This window comes from Lepidochelys olivacea, assembly GCF_965140295.1.
Source record: "Lepidochelys olivacea isolate rLepOli2 genome assembly, chromosome: 7".
Taxonomy (NCBI): Eukaryota; Metazoa; Chordata; order Testudines; family Cheloniidae; genus Lepidochelys; species Lepidochelys olivacea.
The window spans coordinates 94,925,959-94,949,455 of NC_140417.1; the positions used below are offsets into that span (position 1 = coordinate 94,925,959).

General features: G+C 40.6%; 1 protein-coding gene across 5 annotated transcripts in view; it reads left to right on the top strand.

Annotated features, from left to right (window-relative positions):
- Positions 1-23,497, top strand: part of CPEB3 (cytoplasmic polyadenylation element binding protein 3) — a 189,567-nt gene that overhangs the window by 147,996 nt on the left and 18,074 nt on the right. For all 5 annotated transcript variants that reach the window (XM_084633816.1, XM_084633817.1, XM_084633815.1 and 2 more), the window contains 2 exons: positions 12,836-12,954; positions 15,369-15,483. In XM_084633816.1, coding sequence (XP_084489942.1) covers positions 12,836-12,954; positions 15,369-15,483 — 234 coding nt within the window. The remainder of the gene's footprint in view (positions 1-12,835; positions 12,955-15,368; positions 15,484-23,497) is intronic.

The following is a 23,497-nucleotide window of genomic DNA, read 5'->3' on the forward strand; positions in this document are numbered from 1 at the left end:
CTATTTACATTCTAGACTTCATCTGTATCTCTTATGCACCATTTATGTGGACAAAGGAATCAGCTGACAGTGTCGCACACTGCCACTTAAAATTAGTCTGTCTAGAGGAATTCAGCTTTGCAGCCCTGACTAATACATAATTTCACTCTTCTTCTGCAGTAGCTAACCTGAGAGTCCTTTCTATTTTGAGATTTCTTTAATGTTTAAATCCCCCTTTGTCTTTTGGAAATCCAGTCATGGCATGGCAACATTTTATTTTTTTTAAATGAAAGTCAGCAGATTTTTGTCATCACCTTGGCTTATTATTTTCTAAAGATCAGTTTTTTGAATATTCATTTCATCTTTGGATTTAGAAGTGTATTTATTCATGTTCAAAGAATATATTTGAATAAGGGTACTAAAGGTGACTTTGAGGGATGATCCTTTACAGTCATGGAAACAAATTCTTGAATTTGTTACAACTTTTTAAAATGTTTCTTTGAGGATTTTAAAAGGAAATTCAGATACTATTTTAGTAATTACAATCTTAAAAATAAAGATTTACAGCAAATAGTATTCAGAAAAGTTTAATGCAATGAACAAAAATAAAAAATAAGACGAAGAAAATGTGTTAATTTAAACTTTCTTAAAATAAACATTCCTTTTTTAAAAAACATTTTTTTTCAGGTACCAGACACAGCTACCAACTCAGAACCATTTAAAAAAAAAAAAGTCAAGTTGTCAGAGTTAAGACTAGAACACTAAACTATTTCACCAATGTAATTCCATATGAACTTTTTTACTTATTGGTATGGTGCAAAAAATTTTTTTTTAAATATTGAGGAGATGACACATAGCAAACGTATCTGAAATAGGTTTTAGATTTCATTGCTGCCTTAAAAGTGAGCTGTGAGCAGGTGGGAAGACAAAAGAGAACACTCTAAACCTTCAGCCAACAGAATGAGGGCAAATATGCAGGTTTGGAACCACACTGCTGTGCTTGACTTACAGAAGCATTTGAATGTGGAGGTAGTTAAACTGTTTTCAAGCTTAAAATATTTGCATCCTGTCTAAAATCAGACCTTGTCATTGGTCACAGCATCCCATTTCCTTGTAGGATGAGGAAAAAGAATGTGCCCTTACGATACTCAGTTTGTCCTCTCTTCTCACCCACCATATATTGGAATGCATGAGAGAGCTAAGCCAGCTGCACTAAGGTAGGGCTGAACACGTATGCATCTCTGAATATGACTCCTGTATCCGAATTTGTCAGAATGCCGAATTTCAGAGCAGTACTAGGGTATGGAACTGATGCAGCCCTGCTTCCAAAGGCAAGAATAGGCTTAATATTTCCCCCTGCTGACAACCTTTGAATTTCAAAATAGTGTTGTATATCAGAGGAGGCAGTTTATAGTGTGAATTTTCTGAATCTTAATTTAGAAGTTATCTCAAATGCAAAAAATTAATAGAAATGTGCTCCAAGCTGTATGAAAACATTTTTAAAATTCACTTCTGTTGTAACTAGAAGTCTGGAATGAGAGTTAAAAAAGTTTGGCTTTTGAAAATAAATTATGAAATGGGTTATTTTCTCCTCAAACAGGCCACTCTGATTGAAACTTCTCCACATCCTTGGAGCAGTTGAATGCCTCTTTATTTCTTCACCTACAATTAATGAACTAGCAAAATAATGAATATGGAATCAAAAATTTTGCAAGTCTATTTCAGTTTGTGGTTTGAGACCTAAACCTGGTTGGAAAATGAGATGATTTCCTCCTCCCCCCCCCCCGCCCCAATTGAAAATGTTGACTTTTTAGTGAACAATCGAAAACTGAAAATTTTCAGCCAAAAACTTTCAGCTGAAAACCAAAATTCTTGATTTAGAAATGCTGTAATGGTGCCTCATGGGAGTTTTCATTCAGATGCCTCATGCCCCTATTCTATTCTGTAGGCTGGGCTCCCTGACTGGAATACACCTGCCATGATGCACCATGGTCTCCTCTGTTGCTGAGCTGCCGTGATGCAGCATGGGAGTTTCTGGCTGCAGTGCATCATGGAAGATGTTGTCTGGCTGGGAAGAGAATGGGACATGAGACAACAAAGTAGCATTTCTGAAATGAAATTTTTTGGGTTTTGGTTAAACTTCTTCAGTTTTCAACTGAAAACCAACAACTTTTTGGTTTTTGGGTGTTCATTTTTTATGAAAAGCCAAACTTTTCCAAGGAAAAGAGACTCTTTTTGCAAAAAGCTTTTTGTCAAAAACACAATTTTCCATCAAACAGTTGATAAAAACTTTTGGCCAGCTCAGTTGATAACCAGTTATACCTGTGTCTTCTCAGTGATTGCATGTTGGGGAAAAACGTGTTTCAGTAATATAAATATGGATTTGTGTATTTTGATATGTGAGCACTTCAGGAAATACAAGTATTGTGGAGTTTCACGCATCTGAATTTCACATTCCATATTTTAAATGGATGAAGTTATTTTTAATATACATTGAAAGAAATTGTAATGCTTACATCAGGAATTACAGATATGTTCCCACAGCAACTGTAACTCAGCCACTTTGCACAACACAGCACACAATGATTGATTGTTTTCAAGGTCAGGCTTGACATTGAAACAATGATTGATTGGATGCCTTCAAATATTTTAGCTTCCTATGACCAAAACACTCACCACAGGTCCTTCTTGGACATAGCTGTGGGGAAGAGAGAGGCGGCAGCCCTTCTTACCCATAACCGGCATACAGGTGCATAGAATCATAGAATATCAGGGTTGGAAGAAGGGACCTCAGGAGGTCATCTAGTCCAACCCCCTGCTCAAAGCAGGACCAATCTCCAACTAAATCATCCCAGCCAGGGTTTTGTCAAGCCTGACCTTGAAAACCTCTAAGGAAGGAGATTCCATCACCTCCCTAGGGAACCCATTCCAGTGCTTCACCACCCTCCTAGTGAAAACATTTTTCCTAACATCCAACCTAAACCTCCCCCACTGTAACTTGAGACCATTACTTGTTGTTCTGTCATCTGCTACCACTGAGAACAGGCTAGATCCATCCTCTTTGGAACCCCCTTTCAGGTAGTTGAAAGCAGCTATCAAATCCCTCCTCATTCTTCTCTTCTGTAGACTAAACCATCCCAGTTCCCTCAGCGTCTCCTCACAAGTCATGTGCTCCAGCCCCCTAATAATTTTTGTTGCCCTCTGCTGGACTCTTTCCAATTTTTCCACATCCTTCTTGTAATGTGGGGCCCAAAACTGGACAGAGTACTCCAGATGAGGCCTCACCAATGTCAAATAGAGGGGAATGATCATGTCCCTCGATCTGCTGGCAATGCCCCTATTTATACAGCCCAAAATGCCGTTACTCTTCTTGGCAACAAAGGCACACTGTTGACTCGTATCCAGCTTCTTGTCCACCGTAACCCTCGGTCCTTTTCTGCAGAACTGCTGCCTAGCCGTTCGGTCCCTATTCTGTAGCAGTGCATGGGATTCTTCCATCCTAAGTGCAGGACTCTGCACTTGTCCTTGTTGAACCTCATCAGATTTCTTTTGGCCCAATCCTCTAATTAGTCTAGGTCCCTCTGTATCCTATTCTTACCCTCCAGTGTATCTACCACTCCTCCAAGTTTAGTGTCATCTGCAAACTTGCTGAGGGTGCTGTCCACGCCATCATCCAGATCATTAATGAAGATATTGAACAAAAGCGGCCCCAGGACTGACCCTTGGGGCACTCCGCTTGATACTGGCTGCCAACTAGACATGGAGCCGTTGGTCACTACCCATTGAGCCCAACGATCTAGCCAGCTTTCTATCCACCTTTAGAGTCCATTTGTGCAGCCCATACTACTTTAACTTGCTGACAAGAATACTGTGGGAGACCATATCAAAAGCTTTGCTAAAGTCAAGGAATAAAACATCCACTGCTTTCCCTTCATCCACAGAGCCAGTTCTCATCATAGAAGGCAATTAGGTTGGTCATGTATGACTTGCTCTTGGTGAATCCATGCTAACTGTTCCTGATCACTTTCCTCTCCTCTAAGTGCTTCAGAATTGATTCCTTGAGGACCTGCTCCATGATTTTTCCAGGGACTGAGGTGAGGCTGACTGGTCTGTAGTTCCCCGGATCCTCCTCCTCCCCTTTTTTAAAGATGGGCACTACATTAGCCTTTTTCCAGTCTTCCGGGACCTCCCCTGATCACTATGAGTTTTCAAAGATAATGGCCAATGGCTCTGCAATCACATCCGCCAACTCCTTTAGCACCCTCGGATGCAGTGCATCCAGTCCCATGGACTTGTGCTCATCCAGCTTTTCTAAATAGTCCCGAACCACTTCTTTCTCTACAGATGGCTGGTCACCTCCTCCCAATGCTGTGCTGCCCAGTGCAGCAGTGTGGGAGCTGACCTTGTTCGTGAAGACAGAGGCAAAAAAAGCACTGAGTACATTAGCTTTTTCCACATCCTCTGTCACTTGGTTGCCTCTCTCATTCAGGAAGGGGCCCACATTTTCATAGAATATCAGGGTTGGAAGGGACCTCAGGAGGTCATCTAGTCCAACCCCCTGCTCACAGCAGGACCAATCCCCAATTAAATCATCCCAGCCAGGGCTTTGTCAAGCCTGACCTTAAAAACTTCTAAGGAAGGAGATTCTACCACCTCCCTAGGTAACGCATTCTAGTGTTTCACCACCCTCCTAGTGAAAAAGTTTTTCCTAATATCCAACCTAAACCTCCCCCTCTACAACTTGAGACCATTACTCCTTGTCCTGTCATCTTCTACCACTGAGAATAGTCTAGAACCATCCTCTTTGGAACCCCCTTTCAGGTAGTTGAAAGCAGCTATCAAATCCCTCCTCATTCTTCTCTTCTGCAGACTAAACAATCCCAGTTCCCTCAGCCTCTCCTCATAAGTCATGTGTTCCAGTCCCTTAATCATTTTTGTTGCCCTCCGCTGGACACTCTCCAATTTATCCACATCCTTCTTTTAGTGTGGGGCCCAAAACTGGACAGAGTACTCCAGATGAGGCCTCACCAATGTCGAATAGAGAGGAACGATCACATTCCTCGAGCTGCTGGCTATGCCCCTACTTATACATGCCAAGAAGGGTAATGGCATTTTGGGAACAAGGGCACACTGCTGACTCATATCCAGCTTCTCGTCCACTGTCACCCCTAGGTCCTTTTCTGCAGAACTGTTGCCTAGCCGTTCGGTCCCTATTCTGTAGCAGTGCATGGGATTCTTCCGTCCTAAGTGCAGGACTCTGCACTTGTCCTTGTTGAACCTCATCAGATTTCTTTTGGCCCAATCCTCCAATTTGTCTAGGTCCCTCTGTATCCTATCCCTACCTGCCACTGTATCTACCACTCCTCTTAGTTTATTACCATCCGCAAATTTGCTGAGAGTGCAATCCACACCATCCTCCAGATCATTTATGAAGATATTGAACAAAACCGGCCCCAGGACTGACCTTGGGGCACTCCACTTGATACCGGCTGCCAACTAGACATGGAGCCATTGATCACTACCCGTTGAGCCCGACAATCTAGCCAGCTTTCTACCCACCTTATAGTGCATTCATCCAGCCCATACTTCTTTAACTTGCTGACAAGAATACTGTGGGAGACCGTGTCAAAAGCTTTGCTAAAGTCAAGAAACAATACATCCACTGCTTTCCCTTCATCCACAGAAACAGTAATCTCATCATAGAAGGCGATTAGTCAGGCATGACCTTCCCTTGGTGAATCCATGCTGACTGTTCCTGATCACTTTCCTCTCGTGTAAGTGCTTCAGGATAGCCTTTCCTTGGCTTTCTTTTTGTTGCTAACATACCTGAAGAAACCCTTCATGTTACTCTTAACATCTCTTGCTAACTGCAACTCCAGGTGTGATTTTGCCTTCCTGATTTCACTCCTGCATGCCTGAGCAATATTTTTATACTCCTCCCTGGTCATTTGTCCAATCTTCCACTTTTTGAAAGCTTTTTTGTGTGTGTTTAAGATCAGCAAGGATTTCACTGTTAAGCCAAGCTGGTCGCCTGCCATATTTACTAGTCTTCCTACACGTCGGGATGGTTTGTTCCTGCAACCTCCATAAGGATTCTTTTAAAATACAGCCAGCTCTCCTGGACTCATTTCCCCCTCATGTTATTCTCCCAGGGGATCCTGCCCATCAGTTCCCTGAGGGAATCAAAGACTGCTTTTTCTGAAGTCCAGGATCCGTATTCTGCTACTCTCCTTTCTTCCTTCTGTCAGGATCCTGAACTCGACCATCTCATGGTCAGTGCCTCCCAGGTTCCCATTCACTTTTGCTTCCCCTACGAATTCTTCTCCGTTTGTGAGCAGCAGGTCAAGAAGAGGTCTGCCCCTAGTTGGTTCCTCCAGCACTTGCACCAGGAAATTGTCCCCTACACTTCCCAAAAGCTTCCTGGATTGTCTGTGCACTGTTGTATTTCTCTCTCAGCAGATATCAGGGTGAGTTGAAGTCTCCCATGAGAACCAGGGCCTGCAGTCTAGTAACTTCTGTTCGTTGCCAGAAGAAAGCCTCATCCACCTCATCCTCCTGGTCTGGTGGTCTATAGCAGACTCCCACCACGACATCACCCTTGTTGCTCACACTTCTAAACTTAGTCCAGAGACTCTCAGGTTTTTCTGCAGTTTCATACCGGAGCTCTGAGCAGTCATACTGCTCTCTCACATACAATGCAACTCCCCCACCTTTTCTGCCCTGCCTGTCCTTCCTGAACAGTTTATATCCATCCATGACAGTACTCCAGTCATGTGAGTTATCCCACCAAGTCTCTGTTGTTCCAATCACATCATAATTCCTTGACTGTGCCAGGACTTCCAGTTCTCCCTGCTTGTTTCCCAGGCTTCTTGCATTTGTGTATAGGCACTTAAGATAACTCGCTGATCATCCTGCTTTCTCAGTATGATGCAGGAGTCCTCCCCTCTTGCACTCTCCTGCTCGTGTTTCCTCCCAGTATCCCAATTCCCAGCTTACCTCAGGGCTTTGGTCTCCTTCCCCTGGTGAACCTAGTTTAAAGCTCTCCTCCCTAGGTTAGCCAGCTTGCTTGCGAAGATGCTCTTCCCTCCCTTTGTTAGGTAGAGCCCGTCTCTACAAAGCACTTCTTCTTCTTGGAACACCATCCCATGGTCAGAGAATCCAAAGCCTTCTCTCTGACACCACCTGTGTAGCCATTCGTTGACTTCCACAATTTGACAGTCCCTACCCAGGCCTTTTCTTTCCACAGGGAGGATGGACGAGAACACCACTTGCGCTTCAAACTTCTTCGCAGAGCCGCATAGTCTGCAGTGATCCGCTCAAGGTCATTCTTGGCGGTAGCATTGGTGCCCATGTGGAGAATCAGGAAGGGGTAGCAATCTGAGGGCTTGTTGAGTCTCTGCAATCTTTCGGTCACATCGTGAATCCTAGCTCCTGGCAAGCAGCAGACTTCTCGGTTTTCCCGGTTGGGGCGGCAGATAGATGACTCAGTTCCCCTGAGGAGGGAGTCCCTGACCACCACCACCAGCCTCCTTCTCTTGGGAGTGGCAGTCATTGAACCCCCATCCCTAAGACAGTGCATCTCATGCCTTCCAATCGGTGGAGTCTCCTTCTGCTCCCTTCCCTCAGATGTATCATCTAGTTCACTCTCCACATTAGTACCTGTGGAGAGAACATGAAAACGGTTGCTCATCTGCATTGCTGGTACATGGACGCTCCTCTTTCTTCTTCTGGAGGTCACATGCTGCCAAATTTCTTCACTGTCCCTGCTGCGCAGCCTGCTCTGATTCTTCATAATGTTGTGCCCCTAGAAGCATATCCTGACGTCTGTCCAGGAAATCTTCAGTTTCTCTTATACAACGCAAGGTTGATACTTGTTTATCCAGACCTTGAACCTTCTCTTCCAATATGGAGACCAGCTTGCACTTTGTACAGACAAAGTCGCTTCTGTCCTGTGGAAGAAAGACAAACATGGCACATTCTGTGCTGGTAACAACAGCTGAACTCTCACCATCCATATTACATTCCTTCTAAGAGTTTCCTCAGCTGTTGCAGTAACTACTCAGTGAAGCCTGCAAGATGAACACCTCAGTGGCCTCTCCCCAGGCGAACTCCCAAGCAAACTCCCTCTGTTAGCCTCTCCGCTGTTTGCAGTTGTCACTTTCTCTCTGTGGTAGTGGCCTTGCTCTAAGGGTCCAGATAATATTTTTTAATCAAAATCAAATTGGTTTAAAATAAATAAATAAAACAAAAGATCCATTTTAAGCAGAGATGGCTCAGAACTCAACTTCCAGGCAGAGGAAGGAATTCATATTGAGTTGCTCAAATATGAACCACCTCCTATGGTTTTAGCTGTGGGAAGAAGAAACCTTTATTCAGACTCAGGTGCAGCTGAAATATTATGAGAATGACTGCCATTACACTGGGAATCTTGAAAAGTTCATCTTATGAGATTGTCTATTTTTTTTGTCAGAAGAATGTAAAAATAGCTCATTTTGGCACCATTAAACCTGAACGCTCTCTGTTTTTCTAGTTCAGACACCAGCCTAAATCTCATTTGGATGTGCATCTGAATACCACCTGCTGTTTTCTTGGCTGTATCTGAAAATCAGAAAAAGGCAGAGGATAAGTTTAAACACCAGTCGTCCTTGAGAATATATAAAAATCCTTCAAGATGATCTGTGAAATGCATTGTATAATTGCATACAACTACATAGGGTATGGCTGAGAGCTCTGTTGCCTAACAGCCAAAGCTATACCTTCCAAACCACATGTTGTGGTGTCATCTCCTAGAGGGAATAATATGGTCTGTTCCAGAGAATTGCAAATTATAGCCATTTAAGCACAGGTGGATATAATTGTGAAAAGATGTTAGTGCATTACAGTTGTCAAAGTACATATTAGCTTTTCATTAAAAGGCTTGGTTGGTGTTATAATTCAAAATGTTCTTCTGTTTTTCCTGATACAAAATACATATTTGATATTTAATTTAAATTGCATCTTGTGTGATATAAAACTTCCTTGTGCAATGTTAGCTTAAGCATGGAGCAAGTGGTCTTCATGGATATTTTCTAGTTAACTTTTGTATAGTTAGAGTTCAGGGAACACCTTCTGCCACAGGGTTCTATTCCAATGCAAATAACAGTTCATTCTTGGGAGTCTATTTGAGCAAGAAGTATCTGAGATCTTAATTTAAAGATTAGTATAAACTTTTAATTATAGTGGAAACCTGATTTCTGGAGGTCTTGGATGCCCAAAACCTTTCAAGAACTGCGGGAGGCATCAGGTCAACAGGTTTTGAAGTCCTGTGTTTGCTTTTTTTTTTTTTTTTTTTTTTTGAGAAGCTGATTGGGTGGCCCAGCAGAGCTAATAGGGGAGGGCTGTCATAATCCCAAAGCAAAGTGCATAGAATTTCATTTTCAGAGACTCCTTGCAGTCTCCTTATTTGGCAGAGGTAATATGCACTAGAAGAGTAAGGCAGCACAGGTCTTGCATTTGGGGCTGATTTTTCTGACTGCAGTATATAGGGTACTGGAGTCAGGAGAGGAAACTAAATTCTGACGTACCAGGACTGCATTTGTAGTTTAGCAGCTGAACAGAACAAGCCGAGGATTTTTTGTTTAGGGTAAATTTAATTGGATTATAACTACAAATACAATATTTACTAATCCAAAAACGGCATTCGGGTCTTTCTGCCACCCGTTCAACAGAATCTTTACTATGAGGTAAGAAAATCAGGTGCATCTGTGTAGATTCTGATAAGAATCATCCCAAACCTTTCCCCAAATCTTGAACTAAATATTTGCTGTTTGTTTTACATGGATGGCATTCAGCTACTGTGGTAATGAGGAGCAGTATAAAAAACTAACATGTATAGATTTTTTTTTTCGTTTCTATCTTCCAGGCTTTGTGTTTCATCCAGGAAAGAAAACACAGTAACCAAACATACTGTAAGAGAGACTGTTCAGTCAAAATGTCCAAATGAATTTTACAGACCAAAAATATTACAATGTACGGACAAGCATCCACATTTTGGTGTGCTTAGCTTAATCTCTGAACTGTGAGGTTATTTAATAACAAGTGGAAATATTGGTTAAAACCAGAGCATTCTTAACATTTGGGGCTAATTTTTCTGACTGAAGTATGTAGAGTATTGAAGTCTGCCTATGAGTTTAAACACCATGCCTCCACCCCAAAAAAATGAATTGACCAATGAAATATGATCATAATGAGTTAGTGGTGGATGGTGAGGGACTACTATAGTCCAGGGGTGAGCAAACTATGGCCTGGGGACTGCATCCGGCCCTTCAGATGTTTTAATCCGACCCTCTAACTCCCGCCGGGAAACAGGGTCCGGCGCTCCAGCCAGGGAGCGGGGCTGGAGGCTTGACCTGCTCTGCACATGCCGTGGCTCCGCACAGCTCCCAGAAACAGCAGCATGCCCCCCCTCCGGCTTCTACATGTAGGGGTAGCCAGGGGGCTCCGCACGCTGTTCCTACCCAAGTGCCGCCCCCACAGCTCCCACTGGCTGGGAACCAAGGCTGCAGAGACTGGGCAGTGCGCAGAGCCACCTGGCTGAGCCTCTGCATAGGAGCTAGAGAGGGAACATGCCACTGCCACTGCTTCCAGGAGCTGCTTGAGGTAAGTGCTGCCTGGAGTTTGCACCCCTGACCCCCTCCCTTGCCCCAACCCCCTGTCCCAGCCCTGAACCCCCTCCCACTCTCTGAACCCCTCAGTCCCAGCCCGGAGCAACCTCCTTCACCCCAACCCCTCAGTCCCAGCCCCAGCCCGGAGCCCCCTCCTGCACCCTAAACTCCTTATTTCTGGCTCCACCCCAGAGCCCTCACCCCTCCTGCACCCCAACCCCCAATTTTGTGAGCATTCATGGCCTGCCATACAATTTTCATACCCAGATGTGGCTCTCAGGCCAAAAAGTTTGCCCACCCCTGATATAGTCTCTTCCAAGTGTTCAGTTTCAAGCAAAAAAAAAAAAAAAAAGCCATTCTTCACAGTAACTACTTCAAAATTCTACTTGAGCTCCTCTTAACTGCTGCCTCCCCAATAAAACTTGGGAATGCAAATAGGCCTAGCCAGGTGCCCTTTGAGTCAGTGACCCGACTGAGAATCTTCTGCTAGCAGTCCTCCTGTGTTTTGAGAGGAATGCTAGCACAAGCAGTTGCTACAGAATTGTGTGAAGAAAGGAACTCTCTATAAGGTAGGTAGGGTCGAAACTATGAAGGTGAAAGCCAATATCAAAACAGTGAGTGGGAAATCATCTGGTAGCTACACCAAATTATTCAGCACAGGTGTAACACAGACCACTGGAAATCCCCCACAACTGGGCAGCTGCATTCAATACTAGCTGTAATTACCAAATGGTCTTAAGATCTAATTTAGTGTAGTAGCATTGCAGTAATTTAGCTTTGAGGAGACAAAGGTATGAATGACTGTGGTGCTGAAAAGCAAAGGCATTAAGCATAACTGATTAAAAACTATTTTGTCAGACTATCCTGAGCAGCTGGGATCCAAGAATACCCCCTATTTACTAAAACAATGTCAAATTATATACATTATTAAATATAAATCAGTGGACTCTACTGCATAGAAAACTTTGACAAACCCATTTCATATTATTATTTTGCTGTCTGTTTTATGAAAATAAATGCTAGTTGCACTTCTTGAACATGTACATTTTTTTTTTAATTGACTGATCTCCATGCTCACATTTTGCATTTCAAAGTTTAAGGAAACTAATGCCAAAACTTTTATTCTCTTTATTCCAAAATTTAACCTGTTAGGGATACGCGTTAAGAATATCTGAGGCTTAACTTTATACTGTACAAAAGCTTGTCTCAATATCTCAGTACTCTCAACTAAAATAAAAATTTGATTTAAAATATGATATCTTATTAGCAGAGTATTTGTGGGTCAGAAGGCACTCCAATTCTCAATCCATAATCTTTCAGTTGTTTACAGCTTTCCCTCAAGATTATCTTATTTCAGCTGTTTTTTAGAGGGGAGGTTTAAAGACAGTCTGAGCCTTTGAGTGGTCTAAGCATGAGAAAATTTCATTATCTAAAACAAGTAGTAATCTTTTATGTATGTGGCAATTTAAATGTCCAAATTCAGTAAATCATGGGTCTTCAATGAGGACTGCGTATGTTAGGAGATTTGATTTAAAAATATATTTAGGAAATAAAGCTACAGTATGAATGAATGAGAATATACATTTTTCCCTTCCCAACATATGTATGTTCAGGATAGAAATTTTCAGATTATCTGCATGCAGGTTGTCTTTTCATGGACCTTCCCAGATAGTATTTTCCCCCTTGTATATCATCTGAAACTGCCTCAACACCATCACTTTATTTAAGATGACGAATACTTGTAAGAGCACAAATAGAGATCTATTATAGCTGTGGGCTAATCTTCCACAATTTTTTCTGTTTTTTCCAGCCATTCTGTGTTTGTTTGGAAACTTTAATGTATATAAAGAAAACAAACTTTCTGAAGACTTTTTTTCTCCATTGTGGTATCAACACTGTATGCACCATCAAAACAAAAATGAGTGATCGTGGGGAAGCCTGCTTTCTCCATGTGATCCTATGGCAGGATTCCTTATGAAAGCATTTTATTATTGGATTAACTTCAGTACAGTTAGCAACAATATTACATGTTTATTGCCATCTATGTATTGGGACAAAGTAATTCAGAATCTTCGTGAATTATCAAAACCATTTGCTTACAAAATATTTGCAGTTCTCAGATTCTTTTTTTGTGTTCTCTGTTTTGACCCATCTTTCAAAAGTTTTCATCTTTTTTTTTTTCTTTTTCTTTTTGTGCCTTTGTCCTTTCCAAGGTTATGCCTTTTTGCTGTTCCAGGAAGAAAGCTCTGTACAAGCGCTGATAGATGCCTGTCTAGAAGAAGATGGAAAACTTTACCTATGTGTGTCAAGCCCCACCATCAAGGACAAACCAGTAAGCAGTGTTCAGAGTGCCTCGGCTCTTAACCAACTTCCCCTTGCCAATTCAAAAGCAAATAAATATGCAAGCATTTTCCCCCGGTGTAACTGGTTATGTTGATGCTCCTTTACTAGGCTTACCTTCTTACGTTAGCATAATTTGGCTTCTTCAGAAGCTAATGAATGCCACTGTTTAATTAAACTTTTATGTTGGTACTTCCAGTACCATATGGTAACAGAATGTTTCCTGTTACTCATTTTTTTTATAGGTGACATTCTTTGCCTATACTGTTTTATTTTTTTTTTAAAAGCCCCTATGATTTAAAAAAGAAAACTCTTTAATAATTTAGGCAGCCTTGCGAGTACTTCATTGCTTTCAATTCTGCATATGCTAGCTAAGGAATTTACAATCTTTCATGCCTTTCACTTACTGTAGCAAGTTTGCTTTGACCCAAATTTGGTTTCTAAAGAAAGGTTTATTAAAACCAGTGAAAAGCATATAGTTGTACACTTCTGATGGACAAATGAGGAGTAGGATAATACCAGAAAGAAGGAAAACATGTTTGAAGTATATTCTTGCTGAGTCATTTTGCTAGAGCTAATCAAATTTTAACTGGATCCTTCTAAAGGGATTTTTTAAATCAACATATGTTCAGGCAGGTTTTCATTGGTATAGAAAATTAAATATATTCTCTTCTAGTTAACATCCCTCAAAATGTGTTGCTGGTTGAATGTCTGATACCTTTTAGTATTTTCCCCCTTTTTTTATTCTAAATTGCTTCCATAAAGACTCCCTATAATCAAGGATGAACAATTATCCCTATTACTGCTGAATCTGTTAAAAATGAGCTATTGGAAAAGACCTAGTTACTAAGATCCTGTTTTTAATTTTATTTAGAAAGTAAAGTGGCATTGTAAATGTAACCCTGGCTTTTGGTATGTAAAAACCAAGCATTTTTATGTTGTCTGCAATCAGAAATGAGTTGGTGGATAACCGCTTCAGCTGCTTGCATATAATGGTGCATTACATACGTGATACAATTTCCACTATAGCACAACTGGCTCATATTACTCAGGGTTGAGCTAGAATAGAGACTTAATCTTGTTAAGTTAAACAAAGTGGTCCATCCTGTTTATAACTGCCAATGGGACATTACAAGAAACTCTCTGGAATTGCTGGCACTGTGTTAAATCCTGGAAGTAGAGACTTCTTCTGTACTACCAGTCTTTAAAGTGGACAGGTTTACATAAAGAGGGGCTAAAAACTGCATGTGTGGTGGTGGTTTTAAGATAAATAGTTGCTACTTTATTAATTTACAGGAATGACAACATCAGTTTAGGCTATTAATGTAAAGTATTTCTCTAAACATGTAATCTGGGCCTAACTTTCTTCTGCAAGGGGTAATGGCAATCATTTACCACCTGTTTACATCTGTAATCATGTGCACAACTATTTATCACCTCTTCCAATTTTCTTTTTAATTGGACATACTGTATTTAGTCAATGGGGCTAGTTAAGTAAGTAAAGTAGTGTATGTGCTTAATATCTTGCAGATTGGGGCCTTCTTCTTTATAGAATTGTAATTATTATTATATATGTTAAAGTTAATATACTATATGCATAATCCTTCCAGAGTAGTCCTTAACCAAATTCATATAAAAGGCTCACAGGGGCCATTTTGAATCAAAAGATTAGACCTTGCGTGGGTGAATGAAAATTGCAATGCAATGGCAAATGGAAATGATGCTTACACATTTCACTTATTCAGGGGGTTGTAGTGGTGAGCAGGCTTATCCAAGTAGCTTTTGAGCAGAATTCTGAGTTCTGTACAATCTGAAGACTTTCTGTCTAACTGTCCACTATCTGGTTGCTTAACTAAACTGAACAAGTGCACTTACATTTCTGCAATCCTCTTATTTTAAACACAGGAATTAATTCCACTTCCTCTTCCCTCTTTTTCAACTTTTAAAATTATATGTGACTAGAAGAAAGCTGAATGTTCAGCCTGCATCCTCAAGTTCACTCTGTAAATGATAAAGCTCTGAATGTCCTTTTATATATTTCATATCCTAATAAAGGAGGCTGGAGGAGGAAGCAGATTAGGGAGAGAATGGGGTAGCTGCATTTGCAAGAGGAAATCTAACTCAAGCCTGGCCTCTAGAGGTGATAAATATACTGTCCACCTTTTTCAAGTAAACACTGTAAGGCGTACTTTCTGAATACCTACATAGATAAATGATGTACTTGCATCGTTTTTACTTTCACATTCTATCATTTTACTATTTTATCTTAAAAAAAATGTGAATATAGGTATGTACATATATTCTAATCAGATTTTACATATGTAAATATTTAGCAGCTGATTCTTATTACTTTGTGTAGGGTAAGTTAGCAATGAAGTAAAGAAAAAGTTGACCTCTTTCTTTCAGGTGCAAATTCGACCTTGGAACCTAAGTGACAGTGATTTTGTAATGGATGGTTCTCAGCCATTGGACCCGAGAAAAACTATCTTTGTAGGGGGAGTTCCACGTCCCCTCCGAGCTGGTGAGTTGAAATAGAAGAAAAGTTAGGCCAGACCATACTATCAGTAACTGGTTTCAGATTCTGAGACAATGACGTTCCATCTGTTTCAGAGATTTTTGAAGAATTTGTGGTTTACTTTCTAAGCATATCAGTTTCTTCTGTCCTTAACTGTAAGAATATAACTTCTGAGAACTTCTGACCTTTGAAATTTACTACTAGTTAAGACAATGAATCAATTGTTTAGTACTATAAATTAAGTATAACTTTAAGGCTCAAATTTTCATATTGTCCTTGAATTTGGGGGTTGCTTTTTTTAAGTTGACCAGTTCAGTTAAGTATTTACTTTAAGCTCCCACTGACTTAAATTGGGGTTGTGGTTGCTCAACATCTCTGAAAACCAGACCAGTTCTAATGAGGCCATTTAAACAGAATGGGCCTAACTGTTTTTGTCTATATTTTTTTCCCAGCCTGTTATGAATTGTAGTTCATAGTCGAAAAATGCCTTCGAACAGTAAATTTAGAATTTTTCCAAAGCACGACAACCCATTTTTTGGTATTGATATATTAATTTGCAAGCTTCTAAGATTAGTTTTAGAAATTAATTTAGAACATTTGAAAGCAATACAGCAAATCTTTTTTTCTGAATTTTCTGGGTTCCTTGCACACTGACAGTACCTCTTTACTGTGGCCGATATCATGATTGCTTATTTTGGACTGAATTCCTACTGCCAGTTCATGAACTGAAGGATGACTTTTCATATTTTATTAAAGAATCTGGGAACTTACTAGTTACTAGATTATGCTGTTTTTTTGCTGTCCACCTGCATGGTGTTGGAGTCTATTTTGTTTGATAGAATTACTCTAATTTGGGGAATTGCATTAAAAACATAGGAATTGGCATACACAGTTATCCCTTAAAGTGATACTTATGTATCAGACTAAAAGTAATATAATTAAACAAATTTCCATACCAGTGTTATAAATAACACCCCCCACCCTCACCCCCCCATGCACACACAATTTGTAGTAGTTACTAGAATTAGAACACAAATTTAGTTTACTTATTTACTTTTTGCACTTAAGCCTGGAAAATAAAAATAACTAGCCTGGTGTAATCAAGCATAATTGAAGTTGCAGCTAGCAAGGGATGTGAAGGGTAACAAAAAGGGTTTCTAAAGGTATGTTAGCAACAAGAAGGTGGTCAGGGAAAGTGTGGGACCCTTACTGAATGGGGCAGGCAACTGAGTGATAGATGATGTGGAAACAGCTGAAGGAACTCAATGCTTTTTTTGCCTCGCCCTTCACAGACAAGGTCAGCTCCCAGATTGCTGCACTGGGCAGCACAGTATGGGGAGGAGGTGAGCAGTCCTCAGTGGTGAAATAACAGATTAAGGACTATTTAGAAAAGCTGGACATGCACAGGTCCATGGGGCCAGATGCAATGCGTCTGAGGGTGTTGAGGGAGATGGCTGATGTGATTGCAGAGCATTTGGCCATTATCTTTGAAAACTTGTAGTGATTGAGTGAGGTCCCGGATGACTGGAAAAAGGCAAATGTAGTGCCCATCTTTAAAAAAGGGAAGAAGGAGAATCCGGGGAACTACAAATCAGTAAGCCTCACCTAAGTCCCCGGAAAAATCATGGAGCAGGTCCTCAAGGAATCCATTTTGAAGCACTTAGAGGAGAGGAAGGTGATCAGGAACAGTCAACATGGATTCACCAAGGGCAAGTCATGCCTGACAAAACTGATTGCCTTCTATGATGAAATAACAGGCTCTGTGGATATGGGGAAAGCGGTGGACATGATGTACCTGACTTTAGAAAAGCTTTGATACGGTCTCCCACAGTATTCTTGCCAGCAAGTTAAAAAAGTATGGATTGGATGAATGGACTAAAAGGTGGATAGAAAGCTGGCTAGATCGTCAGGCTCAACAGGTAGTGATCAATGGCTAGATGTCTAGTTGGCAGCCGGTATTAAGCGGAGTGCCCCAGGGTTCGTTCCTGGGATTGGTTTTGTTCAGTATCTTTATTAATGATCTGGATGATGGGATGGATTGCATCCTCAGCAAATTCGTGGATGACCCTAAACTGTGGTGAGAGGTAGATACACTGGAGGGTAGGGATAGGATACAGAGGGACCTAGACAAATTAGAGGATTGGGCCAAAAGAAATCTGATGAGATTCAACAAGGACAAGTGCAGAGTTCTGCACTTAGGACAGAAGAATCCCATGCACTGCGACAGGCTGGGGACTGACTGGCTAGGCAGCAGTTCTGCAGAAAAGGACCTGGGGATTACAGTGGATGAGAAGCTGGATATGAGTCAACAGTGTGCCCTGGTTGCCAAGAAGGCTAACGGCATATTGGGCTGCATTAGTAGGAGCATTGCCAGCAGATCAAGGGAAGTGATTGGTACTGGTGAGGCCACATCTGGAGTATTGTGTCCAGTTTTGTGCACCTCACTACAGAAAGCATGTGGACGAATTGGAGAGAGTCCAGCGGAGGGCAACGAAAATTATTAGGAGGCTGGGAGCACATGGCTTATGAGGAGAGGCTGAGGGAACTTGGCTGATTTAGCCTGCAGAAAAGAAGAGTGAGGGGGGATTTGATTGCAGTCTTCAACTAGCTGTAGGGGGGTTCCAAAGAGGATGGAGCTTGGCGGTTCTCAGTGGTGGCAGATGACAGAACAAGCAGTAATGGTCTCAAGTTGCAGTGAGGGAGGTCTAGGTTGGATATTAGGAAAAACTATTTCACTAGGAGGGTGGTGAAGCACTGGAATGGGCTCCTTAGGGAGGCGTTAGAATCTCCATCCTTAGAGGTTTTTAAGGCGTGGCTTGATAAAGCCCTGGCTGGGATGATTTAGTTGGGTTGGTCCTGCTTTGAGCAGGGGATTTGACTAGACCTCCTGAAGTCTCTTCCAACTCTAATCTTCTATGATTCTAGTTTCACTTTCAAAGTTCTCGTGCACTAGCGTAACACAGCCACGCTTGAATTGGCATAGCCAACTCGGGTAGGCAGAATAACCTTTAGTGCCCCTACATGGAGCCATAGAGCTGATTTTGTGAAGGCTTGTTCTTCGTTCATCCACAAAAGATCACTTCCACCTCCAATTTCTACTAAGAACCTAGATTTGCTCAATGCTGACCCTAAACCTCAGTCAGCCTGTTTCTGTCCCTTTTCCATCGTTCCCTAACCAGCCTGTTCTGTACTGCCTCTTTCCCATCACAGTCAACCTGTCCTAACTGGTAGATGTTTAATATATTATAAAATAAAATAGCTATGTCCTATCTTAAGAGTGGGAAAGAGCAGCAACTGATTGTAAAAGGGGTCTGAATCAAGTCAATCTGTAGAGGGTGCCAGAGGTACTAGAACTGCCCCTGTATGTAGGAAATATTAAGTGGAATGTTTCATATCTATACAAAATCAGTGTATATTTTAAAAAAATACACTTATATAATTAGTTTTAGTGGGGATTTTTAATGTTTAAAAAAAACCTAAGTTTGAGGACCAGTTAGATAGTGTCCCTTTAAAGTTTTTCAGTTTATTATTTACTATTATTATATTTGTATTCTTATAGTGCCTGGCAGCCTTAGTCCTGGACCAGGACCCCATTGTGTTAGGTACTGTACAAACAAATATAGCCCCTGACACCAAACACTTTATAGACACTGTTAAATCACACTGGGCTCAAAAAATAGGTCTGGTTAAATAAAATATATAATATTCTAAAGGGTTGCTCAAAACTTACTGTTAATATTGTACAAGTTTTAATGAATTGTTTGGATTTAAAATATTGCCCTACGATGTTTTCAAACTTGAACACTGCTGCAGTGAGTTAATGCATGAGAATCTGGACATGGAACTGGCTAGAAACTCTCTACAAACAAACTTACATTGGCAAGTCTATTTTTTCCCAAGCGGAGCTGAAAATTAAGGTTTGTAACATATATTAGGAAATTGGTTTTAAATAATAAAATTTTTAATCTGACTGTCCTTTTTACAAACTCACTAAATCATAGTCTAAACTAGTTTCAACTTGATATTTATTATAAGGGCCCAATTCTGAAAGCTGTACACGTGTTAATCATATTACGTTTAGTGGGGTGTTCAAACCATCAAGTTTTTAAAATTTGCACTAACCAGTGACTATAGTGTATTTCCATGAAATATTGATGTGTATATATGGAGGCTCCAATACTCATGAAATTATCACAAGTATTGTGATCTTATGAACATCAAGATGCAGCTCAGAAATTCTTCTTCAACCACCTGCAGCTTCTGCTTTGGCTACTTCTGCTTGGTCTAATTTTGGTTGTTGGGTTTAGTGTGCAGGTGCTAGGTGGTATTGGTGGCCTGTGATATACAGGAGGTCAGACTAGAGGATGTGGTGGCCCCTTCTGGCCTTAACCTGTATGACTCTGACCCCGATCCTCATTAACTGAAATAGGAGGGCAGAGAGGACCCTGGCAGGTGCCCTCTTCTTGTTACCAACACAGCAGCTTTCCCTGGAGACTGGGAGGAAGCTGGAGGGCACTGCTGTACCCTGCTGTTGAGTGGGGCTGGGAGGGGATCATTGGAACTTGCTGGAAAAGTGGCATTTTGTGGTTGCAGTGCTGGAGCCTGCCAAGTGAGTGAAATAGAGGTGCTTATGTTTGTTGTGGGGGTTATGAGGAGTAAGGACAATCCAGTGTATGCAGTATTTTGCCTGAACTGGGGTGTCATGGTTTGGAACCTGCCAGGAGGGGCTGCAGGGCTGCATTGTTCAGGAAAAGAATGCTTCCATCCCAGCTACCTAGCCTGCTGTTGCTTGGGGAAGTGATATTCCTACAGCAAAAGAAAAACCCTCTTCATCGCTGTAGGCTGCATTTATGCTACAGGGTAATGCCAGCATAGCTATGGCGCTATAGCTATGCTGTTATGAGTTCCTATAGTATAGAGGGGCCTCAGTCTATAGAACTTTATTGCGAGTCACTAAATGGCATTATTGCAAATGGTATTGTGATCTGAATGTATAAAAGTTAACTCTTAAAGAAATGTTTGTCAGCTGTAATGTAGCGCTTTCTTGAAGTTGAACATTATCACTAGTAAAATTGGTTCTTTGCCTGAATTTCTCTGTCTAGAATAGGGTGACCAGATGGCAAATGTGAAAAATTGGGACACGGGGTAGAAGGTAATCGGTGCCTATATAAGAAAAAGCCCCAAATATCGGGACTGTCCCTATAAAATCAGGGCATCTGGTCACCCTAGTCTAGAAACTGTCTAAGACTTTCTTGAGACTCCTCCTTAGGCATAGAGTTGAAGTCTTTGAATCATGCTCTGAGGACTTTAGTAACCCAGCCAGAGATTATGGGTGTATTACAGGAATGGGTGGATGAGGGTCTGTGGCCTGTGATGTGCAGGGGATCAGATTAGATTATCACAGTGGTCCCCTCTGGCTTTAAAGTCTATGAAGATTTTACATGGTGCCAATATACTAGTCTACTTTTGGTGGCTTACCATCATTGCACTAATGTACCCTTGAGAAGGAGAGATGTTTTTTTCTGTTTTGTAAAAGATGGGCTATATGTCAAAAAAAAAAAAAATTACACTGTTTTAGGTAATTTTAAATTCCAGTTTTTCTAGGTGACCTATGTAACCTGGATTAGCTTCTGAGCTGTCAAGTTAAGAGGTTGTCATAAAACAACAAGATAAAAATTTAAAAGAACTCTGTGCTTCTACTGCTAGATTTATAAAAAACCTTAAGAAATTACTGCATTGGGGAATCTGAAAGGCACCATCATCTGGAGATGTTTTCTCTTACTTATACATTTTTAATGACATACTGTGCATGTCTGACATATTGCAAATTTCCATTCCATTCTTTATACATTCTCATTCCGTGCTTTCCTTTTCAATCATTTTTGCTGTCTTCTCTTTTTAAAGCATAGTCTTAATTGTACCAAAGCCTAAGAAGTTAAGTATGTTTTCCCCACTGATGTTTTTTGTTGCAACTGTAGTACTAGGACTATATTTCTGTACCTATTGAGACAAGAAAAATGAATTTTGGAAAATCAGATGTCTGGGAAAATTTTTAGTGACCCTTCCAAAAGAAGTTTAAGGTATATATACTCTTATACAGTATCAATATGGCATACATGGATTGTAATCCAAAGGCATTCATCTCAACCAGTAATAAAATAATATAGCGAGAGAAGTAGTAAGACACTCAAAACCCTCTTCTCTCTGGTACAGGATTTATTGCTTTAAGTATATTTAGAAGTTTCTGCTTTGCCAGATTCTTCTAAAGGATTGCTACAGGGTATCTCTGGAGAGACAACAAGAGAGAGTAGCTACCAAACTGTGGTCAATATAGGAGATGACAGGTCTGTAAAACCAGATGTCTAAATATATTCACAGAATAGAAATACTGTTTTGCTTGGTAACTAAACTTGGATTGTCTTTGTCTTCAAAGCCAAAGATAGTTAAGCTTCCCTTTACCCCTACAATATATCATAAATTCAGTACACGTGGTGTGACAAGGCAACTAAATGACACAATGAACCTGATGCAACACACTATATTTAATTTTTTAAAGAAAAACCAATTAACTCCTTTCCCCCTGTTTGAAAATGTTCAGACTTAAGGGATTTTTGTGACCCTGGTGTAGAATAGGTTTGTCTGTGCACATGTATGGTATATAGGGAATAGAAGATAGTGGGCAGTATGACTTGAGAAATATGATCATGCTTTAAAGATGACGTGTCATAATTTGAATGGCACAAAGAATTGGAACTAGAAGTTTAGTAGGTGGGGTTATTCTTGGAGTTACTGTTTTGGGTGTTTGGTTATGCTGTATGTTGGTTTCTTCAGTTCCTGAGCAGCTGTCCTCTGAGGATCATATATTCCAAAATTTTATTGTGGTAGTTTTCTTGTTTAGAATAGATATTTGCCATTTCTGTTGGTCATTCATCTGTGGGGAGTTTTATTAATTTTTAAAAAACTAAAACAACTTCGGGGGGGTGTCTAGAATATCTGACAGTTTGGAAAAGTTCTGACAGGATTCAGTGTCTTCTAAAAATCCCTCCTGTTTGGGGGGCAGGGAGGAGGGTATTGTGGGGTGTGTGTATGTGTGTGTAAAGCAATATGTCCGTGCAATAATATAAATCACATAACATTCAATATATTCCATAAATATGTATATATAACTTACATATGTATAAACATAACTCATTCACAAATGAGAGTACATTGTGGCAGGTAAGGCTACGAAACATTTTCCATTGCAACCTTTGTTCTCTTGTGCTTTTCTGAATAATTAATCTTTTGGGATCAAGTTTTCCATATTTGGTTTCTACCCAAAAATGAATTTTCTGCTGAAAGTTTGAAGGATGTTTAGCTGTTTCAATGGAAAGACTGAAAAAATAGTTTCCTCACTGGAAAAAAAGAACCATATTCTTTAAGAATCTGACCTAAATCCCAATTAAGTCTGGAAAAAACATGGGAGTATTTCCATTGACTTCAGTGGATCAGGCCCTAATTGAGCAAAAATGGTCAATGTGTGAAATGTGGCACAGTCTTAGCTCTTAATTAAAGCATGATTTCCCAAGTCTGGGGAGTGTGGAAATTAGGTTTCATTTAACAAAATTAAGAACGTCTGAGCTTTACATACTGACGTGGAATGAAAAGTTGTAAAGTGCCCAGTTTAGGACAGATGCACTTATTTGACTGTGCATTTAGACAAGTGTACTCAGATAGTTAGAGCATGTAATATGTCCAAGAACAACTCCAACAGTTTCTAGTTTTTTCTTTAAAACAAAAAACCCCAAGGAAATAAATGCATCTCTGAGACCAAATGCTTAAAATAACAAGTCAGGAAATGCAAAAACTGAGGTTCCACCGATAACTCTCCATTATGCACATATGGTGTACTTTTATTTCTATTAGTATATTACTATTTTTGTCAGTAAACATATACCATCAATATACATGATGCAGTAGGGCTGAGTTAAACATTGTTGGCGGGGGAGGGGGGGTGATCTACATTTTCTGACAGTGTAAT